At 35.8% G+C, this 11,576-nt stretch overlaps 2 protein-coding genes and 1 long non-coding RNA gene across 6 annotated transcripts in view; 2 read left to right on the top strand and 1 right to left on the bottom strand.

Moving 5' to 3' along the window:
* Window positions 1-2,943: 2,943 nt before the first annotated feature.
* On the top strand, window positions 2,944-6,267 carry LOC116848146 (Golgi pH regulator). 2 transcript variants are annotated; one of them, XM_032823949.1, is made up of 9 exons: window positions 2,944-3,083; window positions 3,391-3,528; window positions 4,046-4,209; window positions 4,435-4,541; window positions 4,638-5,048; window positions 5,134-5,315; window positions 5,391-5,576; window positions 5,798-5,863; window positions 5,969-6,267. In XM_032823949.1, exons 2-9 carry the CDS (start codon window positions 3,487-3,489, stop codon window positions 6,167-6,169), a joined length of 1,359 nt encoding a protein of 452 aa, XP_032679840.1. In that variant the 5' UTR covers window positions 2,944-3,083; window positions 3,391-3,486; the 3' UTR covers window positions 6,170-6,267. The 2 variants fall into 2 exon arrangements, with proteins under 2 accessions (XP_032679840.1, XP_032679841.1); XM_032823950.1 differs by lacking the exons at window positions 2,944-3,083; window positions 3,391-3,528 and adding an exon at window positions 3,556-3,828.
* Window positions 6,268-6,413: 146 nt separating this feature from the next.
* On the bottom strand, window positions 6,414-10,790 carry LOC116848144 (neutral alpha-glucosidase AB). 2 transcript variants are annotated; one of them, XM_032823940.1, is made up of 7 exons: window positions 10,649-10,790; window positions 9,999-10,094; window positions 9,521-9,931; window positions 9,109-9,435; window positions 8,724-8,973; window positions 7,011-8,568; window positions 6,414-6,904 (listed from the first exon to the last, which is right to left on the bottom strand). In XM_032823940.1, the coding sequence occupies exons 1-7, from the start codon at window positions 10,663-10,665 to the stop codon at window positions 6,792-6,794; spliced, it is 2,772 nt and encodes a 923-aa protein (XP_032679831.1). In that variant the 5' UTR covers window positions 10,666-10,790; the 3' UTR covers window positions 6,414-6,791. The 2 variants fall into 2 exon arrangements, with proteins under 2 accessions (XP_032679831.1, XP_032679832.1); XM_032823941.1 differs by lacking the exon at window positions 10,649-10,790 and adding an exon at window positions 10,216-10,592.
* Window positions 10,791-10,792: 2 nt separating this feature from the next.
* LOC116848147 overlaps window positions 10,793-11,576 on the top strand; it is a 34,158-nt gene continuing 33,374 nt past the window's right edge. Inside the window, exons 1-3 of one of the 2 annotated variants that reach the window (XR_004378913.1) lie at window positions 10,793-10,856; window positions 10,968-11,198; window positions 11,278-11,338. This is a non-coding gene — a long non-coding RNA (uncharacterized LOC116848147). Of the gene's footprint in view, window positions 10,862-10,967; window positions 11,199-11,277; window positions 11,339-11,576 lie in introns of both variants that reach the window. The other variant, XR_004378912.1, reaches the window with a different exon arrangement.

The following is an 11,576-nucleotide window of genomic DNA, read 5'->3' as shown; positions in this document are numbered from 1 at the left end:
TGGGAGTTCGCGATATATTTTCGCGCACGCGCATTGAGCAAACTCTGTGGTAACCTCAGCGCCGTATCTATTTTAAGGTATCGTAAGATCTCTCACCTAAAATAAAATATGAAGGGATTGTAGAGAGAAAAGAAAGTTTGTGGGAAGAAACAGAATGCTGTTCATAAGTAAAAATAAATATTTTTTATTTTGTAATTTTTGCAGCCAATCAATCTTTGAAAATATTCATATTTAACCATGCATATTGGAATTTTCTTCTCGCACATTTTCTCTTCTTTGCCTCGATGCCACTTGATGACAAAGGCTGGTGTTGATCCTTTTTTTTCGTTAATACGGCACTTTTTTCTTTAATTAACTTAATATTATAATTGCACTTTTCTTTATCATAATATCACTTTATATTAAAATTGCACTTTTTTATCACATTTTATTTATTAATATATACTATATATACATATTATAATATCACATTTTACATAGCTATACTAATTATTATAACTATATTAATTATACTAATTTATTATTATATCATTTCATTACCTATCTAACCTAACCACTCGCGGGCAAACAACACAGACAGACGGCCGAGTATTTTGTGCATGTTCTCTAAAAACCCTCTACTCGTGCCTAACACCGTCATTAGAAACTGCTTACGTCGAGTTGCTATGTCATTTTACGCATGCGCAGAAGGACTCCTGTCATCTAGAAAATATCGCGAACTCTCAGCACTGATCAAATCCTCTAATTGGGATGACGCGCGCGCGACGTACTTGTTCCAATGGAACGATTTGATTGGTTAACTCGTGACGCAGGCAGCCTTAGGCTAAGTTCCCACTTAGCGCGTTACGTGTCGCGTTGTCTGTCGCGGACCAATCAAATCGTCCTATTTTAATGCCTAACTTTACAACGAATAAAATGGGACGATTTGATTAGTCCGCGAAGGATGACGCGTGACTCGTTAAATGGGAACGCATCCTTATTCTCAAAAAATATCGCATATGATATTTCTATGAAAAGCTATAATATACGTAACGTGAATTATAGCTTTTCATAGAAATATCGTATGCGATAATTTTCGAGAATAAAACCCCTGGGCCCTGATTCTCGAAAATATATCGCATATGACATTTAGTGAAAAGCTATAATATACGTAACATGAACTAGCTTTTCACTAAATGTCGTATGTGATATATTTTCAAGAATCAATGAAGTTATAAATATGCTAGAAAATTTGCTCACTTTTATCATTTTCACTCCGATTTGAGATACACAATCGATCCTCAGATCTTTAAATTATTGAGTTGTCGGAAAAGTCATGACGTATTTTTTCTATGTTTTTCAAAGATCATTTATTCATATAAAAAACAAAGATCAATTAATGATATATTGCCCGTTTTGTTCGATAACCTTTTGCCATCTTTCAGTGAGTTTCATAATTCCCCGTTCATAGAAGGATCTGTCTTTATCGGCGAAAAATTGAACAAAATGCTGATTTACAGCATTTGCCTCATCCGAATTGAACGTTATACCACACAAGGAGTTTTGAAGAGAGTGAAACAAGTGGAAGTCGGACGGCGCAAGGTCAGGCGAGTATGGTGGGTGTGGCAACACATCCCATCCAAGCTCCAATAATTTTTGACGAGTAATCAAACTTGTATGTAGTCTCGCGTTATCGTGATGGAACACAACTCTTTTATGATTAACGAGCTTTGGACGTTTCTGGATGATGGATTCGTTCAAACTGTCCAATTGCCGACAGTACACATTCGAATTGATTGTTTGCTTCTTTGGTAGGAATTCAAAAAACACGACACCTTTAAAATCCCACCACACTGAGAGCATAACCTTCTTCTGATAAATGTTTGCTTTCGATGTCGTTTGAGGCAAATCATCATGTCGGGACCAAGACCGTTTGCGTACCACATTGTTATAAACGATCCATTTCTCATCATCAGTTATCAGTCGCTTCAAAAAAAGGATCGTTTTCCTCACGTTTAATGAGCATATCGCAGATGTTTATACGCGTCGTCAAATAAACTTCTTTGAGTTCATGAGGAATCCAAATATCGAGCTTGCTTACGTATCCCAACTTCTTCAGGTAGTCGTGAACGCTTGAATGATGGATGTTCAATGTTTCTGCAATCTCTCATGTAGTGTAACGTGGGTTTGACTTGATCAATGCCTTTATTTTGTCGTCATCAACCTCGATAGGCCACCCTGACCGAGGAGTGTCTTTGATAGCGAATTCGGTTGCTTGCACTAGTGTGCACTGAGTGCGCACTAAGGCTTGTTCATAGTATGTTATTATATTTAAAAATTGTCTTAAATAATTCTCAAATAAATTCTCAAATATTTTTAACCATAATATGATATGTATAACATCCGTACGAATCATTTGATTAGTTAAAATGTTTTTAAATATGTATTTAAGACACGATCTTAAATATAAGAATGTACTGTAAACAAGCCTTAATGCGCACTCAGTGCGCACTAGTGCAAGCTACCGAATTCGCTATGAGATCAAAATCACCAGCACGGAATTTCGTGAACCATCGTTGGCACTGACGTTTTTGTACAGCATTGTCACCGTAAACTTTACGCAACTTTTCACTAGCTTGACGCGCGTTCTTCCCTTTACGGAAGTAAAACAATAATATATGGCGAAAATGCACAGTTTGATCTTCCATCTTCAACTTGTTATAAAATCTCCAAAACTCAACCAAATCGCTCAATTTTTTTTTAGAATGAAGCTAAAACTGTCAGCTGTCAAATGACATAGCAATAACATAGATGCGAATGACTCTAGTACTTCCAAAAATGAACTAGCGCCATCTATTGCAAAATTGCGTCATGACTTTTTCGACAACCCAATATATCGTGTAGAAATTTTCCTTGATACTATCGCCTAATCGTTGTTCTGTATCAATTGTATATTTGATAATATATATAAAACTAGAAACTTCAATTTATAAAATGTTTCTTGAACTATTTTATTATTATTATTTTTATCCAAATTACGGTCAATCGAATTTGGTCTATCTTTCTTAATCGAGAAGAATATATGATCGTTTCATTTTTTTGTTGTGTGTATACATTTATTGTACTATTAATTTATTTATTTATAATGTGCTTGTATGTTTATTTTATCCATTAGAAAAGACAAATTTAAGATCGAATGTGCAATGTCGAACGTACACTGAAGAAATATTTGAAAATTTATTTATGGAATATAAAGTTCATTTAAAATAAAATTTATTTCTGTAAATTAAATCTTTATCTCTCTCTTTCTCTCTCTCTCTCTCTCTCTCTTACAAATAAATTTTCAAGTATTTTTTCAATGTATAGTATAAACTCTGTATACTTTCTATATGCATGTGTTTGATGACGTAGCCATCCACGACCGCTTGCGTCCTGTCAAGTGCTGTCAAGTACGGATTATCCTGTCGGAGACTTCGCGATGCGAAGTGAAAATCGCAATAGCCAAAGATGGGTTTTCTGGAGGACACTTTCGTGATTCTCGTAACACAGGTGGAAATTCGTTTCCACTGCAAAAATCAGTTATCGTTACTGCCGGAACCGGTTTAGGTTATGAAGAGAGTAGCCGATGCTATCTTTATACAGTGTATCAGAAAAAGAAACAGTTTATTTTACTACTGGCAATATTTAATGAAAAGTTTCATGTAAAACTTGGCATTGACAATTTCTCGATTATGTATTCTCAAAAGTTCACTGTTGATTCTTTATAACGATTCCCTGTAAATTTTTTGTTTATGGATACCTCTCTCTGACATGTGATGTGTCAATGTCAATGATGATGAATTATAAAATGTATGTATCTGAGAATACTACAATAAATTTCATGACGGAAGTCCTGCAGTTTATTTTGTAAAAATATTAAATCTTTAAATTCCATAAGTATAACTTATTTGTTTTTAGGGAAAGTTTATCTCGTTTATATAGACAAAATCTTTTTCTGGACGAATAATAAATGAAGTCAGAGTAGACTGAAAGATAAATTTTTATTTATTTTTCTTCCATATTCCAGGTGATTTTCTTCTTAGGAGGATGGGTATTCTTTGTGAAGAAACTATTTAGGGATTATGAAGTTCATCATAGGCTAGTGCAATTAATTTTCTCAACAACCTTCTCATTGTCATGTACCATGTTTGAATTAATTATTTTTGAGATAGCAGGAGTCCTAGACTCAAGGTAAGGAATGGAATTCCAATGGCTACATTCAGAGAAAGCTCCCTTGGAACTATTGTAAAATTTATAAATCTGATTGGTATATGCTCTTAATCTTGTTTGAATCTAATAGCATATCAAGATCAAATTTATAAATTTACAAATTTTTTAACAGCTACAAAGCAGCTTTCTTTGTTGAATGCAGTCAATGTGTCAATTGAAGTGCAATATCAAGCTTGCTTCTCTCAGTTCTAGATATTTCCATTGGAACGCTGGCCTTTACATGCTTCTGTTTATGGTGATAGTACTGATACCATTTTACATAGCATATTTTATTATCAGCAATATCAGATTTGGTAATGTACTCCTGAGTATTCTTTATATGATCTCTATATTCTTCTATTATTTATTTGTCAATTGAAGAACTGATGAATTTATTCTAATCTGTGCAGTAAGACTGAATCTAATACGGCCACTGACAGTTGTCATATACCTTTTCTATCTTTACCTGTTCTGGAAAGTGGGTGATCCTTTCCCCATTTTAAGCCCCAAAAAAGGATTGCTGTCTATAGAACAGGGTGTCAGTCGAATAGGAGTTATCGGTGTCACTGTGATGGCTCTCCTCTCGGGTTTTGGTGCTGTAAATTACCCGTACACTTCTATGGCTTATTTCATGCGTCCAGTTTCCTATGCGGATGTGCAGTCAATAGAAAGACGACTACTGCAAACTATGGACATGATAATCGCGAAGAAAAAAAGAATCGCATTGGCCAAGAAAGGCGAGGCCGACGGACAAACCGAAGCTCGATCTCGAATATGGGGGATGTTGAATCCGTTGAGTGGCACGAAGGGAAACCAAGAAAGTAAATATCCTGTTTTATTTAAAATACAAGCTGCAAGTACGTTCTGTTCCGAGAATTATACTATTGTACGTTTCTTGCTTCACAGCTGTCAAGCAATTGCAAATCGAAGTTGCCGCTTTAGAAGAATTATCGCGACAATTGTTTTTGGAAGCGCACGATATACAAAATGCGAGAGAACGCCTGGAGTGGGCCGCCACTTGGCAAGGGAAATATTTCAACTTTTTGGGTTACTTTTTCTCTCTATACTGCACTTGGAAAATATTTATTGTAGGTGAAAAATTAGTTAACGAAGATTGAAATTCTTGTCGAACAAAATCGATGATCTTTACGTCCTGTTTACAGTCTACAATCAACATAGTGTTCGATCGAGTCGGTAAAAAAGATCCTGTAACCAGGGGAATCGAAATCGCAGTGCATTGGATCGGTTTTAATATTGATGTTACGTTTTGGTCACAGCATATCTCTTTCTATCTCGTCGGTTGTATCGTTGTAACGTCCATACGCGGATTATTGTTAACTTTAACAAAGGTACGTTAAAACTGAACACTTCTTGCATAATAGTTCACACGTGTTTATTCATATGTAAATTATACTTTTTTTTTTATTCTATAAAATTATCTATATATACACTATATATTGTTGATATGATGATGATATGATTCATCATATTATGAATATCGATCTTTTTTATCGCATCATCATTAGTTTTGGCGGAAATACCCGCTATAATTTTACTATTTTTGTTTCAGTTTTTTTACGCTATATCCAGCAGCAAATCTTCAAATATTATTGTGCTCATACTTGCTCAAATAATGGTAAGATTAATGTATTTTTGCAGTTACAAAAATCATATATGCATAATTATAAACAGCTTTATTCGTGTTCTAAATTTTGTGTTGTTACTTTCGTGTCATTTTTAGGGAATGTACTTTGTATCTTCTGTACTTCTTATGCGCATGAACATGCCGGCAGAATATCGAATCATAATAACGCAAGTCTTAGGAGAACTGCAGTTTAATTTTTACCACAGATGGTTTGATGTTATTTTCTTGGTATCAGCGTTATCGTCAATAGTGTTTTTATACTTAGCTCATAAGCACGCACCAACGGAACGCGTATAAACAAAATAAAGATACTTTCTACTTGAAAAGAAATGGAATATATTTTATTATATCTAAATCTAAGATTTGTTGAATAATAAATAGTTGCAATGTGAAAATATTTTCGTTGACAAGGATAGGATAGGCGATTGTAAATCTCGATATCTATTTCACGACCAAATTTTTGCTTTATTTGGATACATGTTATTTTATATAATAAATTTAGAGAAATGTATATTTCTAAATTAAATACATAAATGTGTATACTTTTGATGTAAAATAATATTTTTGTTATAATCAATTGTAATATAGCCTGAAATATTTATATACTTTATTCTTGATTTTTTATCATATTATATAAAATAAAGTTGCAAATTACAAAGAGGATAATATCTGTATAAACATTTCTCAGCTTCGCGATATTATGCTGCTCAATTGCACATCCGATAAATGTTGCAAGCAAATTTTTAATCTTGTCAAAGAAGATAACAATCATTTTGCTCTCATAGCAGCTAAATTTTGTATACTTATTCGTTCTAATAGACATTAATAATCCCCGGATCACAGCTGAAACATGTATAGTAATAAAAAAGTGGCATTATCGATTACGATTACTGAGTCGATTATGAATAAAATCATAATCCTAACGTAATAATTCAATAGTCCATTCTTCGCCCATATTTACAGCTGGTTTACGTATCGTCAGTACGTTATTATTTGGATTATATTTAGTCTCCAAAGTTACTTTTCCCATATCTGTAAAGAAATTGTATATACATTATTAATATAAACTTATATTAATTAATACAATACGTTATGGAAGGGATTGCTGTATGATGAATATTTGAATCTGATGACTTACTGTGAGATTCCAACTGGGCAGACTTGATTCCTGGAGGTGGATTGGCTATATCTATTCTTTCCAACCAGCTTAGCGTTTCGTATGAAGCTAATTTATCTAATAGGGTCGAAGTTATTTTGTTGCCAGTCAGATTTAATCTTAGGTATAAATATTTCCCATGGCGATATTCAAAACTGGCTTCATCATCAATGTATAGATTTCCGCTAGCCATTCCATTACTGTCGGCGATTACAATCAACGTATAAGGATCATTCTTCATGGGGACTGTACTGCGCCGTATCCTCATCTTTCGTGGGACGATAGTACCGCTCTTTTGGAACACAGGTACTTTGTGGATCGTTACCGGTATATTGACGTATCCTGCTTGTTGATAGGGTTGCATCGTATCGATGTCATACCATGCCAACTTGCCCTCCCCTGGGAAATAGACAGATACCTCCGTGACACCGGATTGTAATATCGGACGCACGAGTATAGAATCGCCGAGCAGCAAATGATCATCAATAGTGAAGGTTTCTGCTTCGGATGGATAGTGCGCCCACAGAGGACGTATAACGGGCGAACCGTTCACTTCATGTTCTCTGAAGAGAGTGTACCAGAATGGAAGGTAAGAGTATCGCAGTCTGAGTGCCTCGCGAACTACCTGCGTAGTCTCTTCGTTAAACGTCCACGGTTCTCGTCTCTTTGTCTCTATGTGAGAATGCTGACGAAGAAAAGGCAGCCACACCGCCGCCTGATACCACCTGACGAACAATTCGGAATCTGGATTCTTGAAGAAACCAGCGATATCGGCACCGCAGAACGACATTCCTGATATAGCCATCGAAAGACACATAGGATAACTTGCACGGAGATGATTCCAGTCGGCTGTGTTGTCGCCGGTCCACATCGCCGCGTAACGTTGAGATCCAGCGAAGAAGGATCTGGTCAGAACGAAAGGTCTCAAGGAACCTCCTGAGCGACGGAATAAAGCTTCATACGTTGCACGAATATACACGTGTCCATTTATATTGTGGACATCTCTGTGTTCCCAACCTCCATAATGAACGAGATCTTTCAGTGCTGTTATTTCGGGTCCGTTGAATACGCTTGGTTCATTCATATCGTTCCAAATGTAAACATCGTTAGTGGTACCATGGAACTTATCCAAACTGTATAGATTGACGTAATATTCAAAGACCTTCGGATCGAAGAAGTCCAAATATGACGAGGACCCAGGCCAGCACCAACCTTCGTAATCTTTACCATCTCGGTTCTTGATATAATAACCCAAATTAGTAGCATCATTATGTAAGAAATAATTGTTGTCACGTTTAATATGAGGATCGATAATGACCACTAGTTTCCTCCCTTTAGCAGTAAGATTGCGTATCATATCAAGAGGATTTGGAAACTTTCGTGAATCCCACGTAAAATATTTCTTACTGTCGGTGTACTCAATATCAAGCCATATAACTTCCATAGGTATGTCATGTGTATCAAAACTTTCGGCGATCGTAGCAACATCATCTTGATCATTATAATTCCAACGAGACTGATGATATCCCAGAGTAAACATCTGTAAGAGGTACATATAAAAAAAAAAGATAAGTCTTGGCTAAAGATCTTATAATTAAAAATTTTACATTTATAACATCTTATAATTAAATCTAAAATCTTATAAGATTTTATAATTAAAAATTATACATCTTATAACATTTATTTTTCATATACCTGCGGCAAAGGAGCTGTACCAGTTAAAGTAGTGTATTGTTTAAACACATCGAATGGCTTTGGACCTAACATGAAGAATACATCGATGACTCCGGATTCGGACATGAAATGAGCATCTACTTGGGGCTTTTTGTTAGATCTAGACACAAAATTAACGATGCTTTCTACGACATTATTGTCTGCACTTGATAAAATATCTATCCAAGTTTCAGCTGTATTGTGCCAGAAAACACCCGACGTTCTTTCTTTTCTGAAATATAATACGAATACATTATACACTTATCATTAATATATTATAATCTTACTTATCATTAATACATTGTATCACGAATACATTATAATCTTATCATTAATTTTTAAAGAACTTATCAGTTAATGATATTACCCATGAGCGTAAAGAATTGGAATGGCACCATACAAAGCCATTCGTTCGTTTGTTTCATACTCAAATACATCTAAATTGTACAGTCTATATGGATCAGTAGATTTGGTTGACTGTAATGCTAGTGAATCAGCATGTTCTGGCACACCATATGCATGTTCCGATCCAGGAAAACTAAAATCCATGGCAACAGCCTCTGGCCCAAATGGTTTTGCATCATGATGCTCTTTGAAATTCTCTTCCCAAGCACCAGGATCATTATCAGCACCATCACCAGGAAACGTACTATTATTTGTTTCCACAGCTTCAGCATCTTCACTTTGTTCTGATCTATATGACAATATATAATTTATATATATTATTCATATTTCATGAAATTTCAGTTATGACAATGATTGTTTTCCAGTATGCGCACCTTACTGGTTTATTACGTAAATGCTCAAATCTCATAAGGCCGCGAGCATTTGCTGATATTGCTAAAACATCTTGGAAGTATAAGTCTACTTTAAATGGATTAATATATAAAATGGCTTTGTTTTCACCCTTTGTTACAATTATGCTCTCAGCAGTCTTTTCCACAGAATCAAACTTTACTGTTTGTGGCTGATCATGAAGTGCATACTCATTTTCATATCTAGGATGTAGCGGATGTTTCTCATTAATATGTAACCTAAATGTATTATCCTTCAACGAGATGAACTTCACCACATAGAAGATATTCGTATCCTTATTATATAATTCTACATTGATCATAAATTCATCCTGTACAAGAGTATCTGGCAAAAGTTGATATGGTGTCTTTCCAGCTTCCATCTTTCTGCACCGCCTATAAGAAGAAGAAACAATATGCATCTTTCAAACAACAATGCCTAATTAATTAGGTTAATACTCACCGACAAAAACTGCTTTGATCGCATCTTTTGAAGTTGTCTCTGTTGACTGCATCGACAATAAATGAAGAGCACAGTAATACTAAAAATAGAGCCAACCTGGAAAATTTATGAGGATGAGAATAAGTCAAACTTGTTGCAAGATATGCGATAGGGTGTACTCTATATAAGACATAAATTATAACGATATGTAGAAGTGACGTTCGTCGATAGACATTACATTGTACTTTCTTCTTGTTTTACTTCCGGCTTGGCAGCGGTCGAAAGCAAGAATACTGCCGCGGACCGCGGCCGCAACGGGCTATAAACCGCAGTAACAATCGTTTATAAAACTGTAAAATTCCACTGTAGCTTACGGCGGCCGGTGTCGTGTTCGTTCAGCGACAGATTAGATCAGATTCGTGGCCAACTGCGCGGCGTGTTCATTGATAAAAATATTTATATCGTAAATAATGTGTCGCGGGGGGGGACACGTCACCGGAATCGAATGCGACTGACCGTCGAGATTTATTTACGCTGAAAGCCCGGAAAGCACGAATTCGTCATGTCCGCTGAGAGAACGACATGAATGGGCGACGTCCCGGACGCGCGCATGCGATAAATCCGTATCTTCCTCGTTTAAAGGTTAAAAAGTCGAAAATAATCAAACTCACCGCACACACGAAGCCATGTTGAGATGTCGAGTACTGCGATATCACCTTCCCGCTAACCGCGATTTCGTGCACGATTGATTTTATAGGTGGCGGCACGTGGCTCAATTTTGTACAGGCACGCCGCTTCATGAAAGTCGCCATGTAGTTCGATCGAGTTTCACCAGCGCGCTACTGTTGCGAAATCTCAAATGGAAAGAGTTAGATCAAAGTAAGGTATTGACGAAATTGTGAATCATTTTAAGATATTTTGTCCATTATTTTTATCGTTCAAAAGCACAGAAAAATAATTCCAATCATGTTGCTCGTTACTCGTTTGCAGTACAACTCTCCTACGACAACCTGAAGTTGCTCACGCATTTTCAAATGAGTCTATTTGAATGTACACGTTCAACGTTGCGTCGCACTTAATGCAAATGGATGTGGCGAGCCGTTATAGTTTATCGCGTCTTCATATTTTGAAGCTTCATTCAGCGCGTTTCGCCAAAAATGTGAGAATTCGTGAATCCCGGTGGCATTTGACTGACATTGATCTTCAAAAACTTTCAAACAGGTATGTCATTGTTTTTTTTTTCAAGATAAAGAACAGCCTGTTGCGTAGCGCAATATAACTCATATACCTGTATTTGTAGCGAGAAATTCACGGCATTTGGCATCTGAGATTCTACCTCTGCTACGTAGACATCATCCTCAGTGAGTTTACTGATAAAAATTCTTACATGACATGAGTTGTTACGAATTTGCATTGAGGAATTTATCGGTTATGTACATACATACATATATGTATATACATAAAACATTGAGAACAAAAGTAGTGTAAGACAATTTTTTTAAGTTTATGTTGACATCAGACAAAAAGTTGCTGGCTGTCTCTCTCTCTCTCTCTCTCTCTCTCTCTCTCTCTCTCTCTCTCTCTCTCTCTCTCTTTATT

The sequence above is a fragment of the Odontomachus brunneus genome, unplaced genomic scaffold (assembly GCF_010583005.1).
Source record: "Odontomachus brunneus isolate Ranch 3 - 2012 unplaced genomic scaffold, Obru_v1 Obru_scaffold_090, whole genome shotgun sequence".
NCBI lineage: Eukaryota > Metazoa > Arthropoda > Insecta > Hymenoptera > Formicidae > Odontomachus > Odontomachus brunneus.
This window is presented reverse-complemented; position numbering and strand designations above follow the sequence as displayed.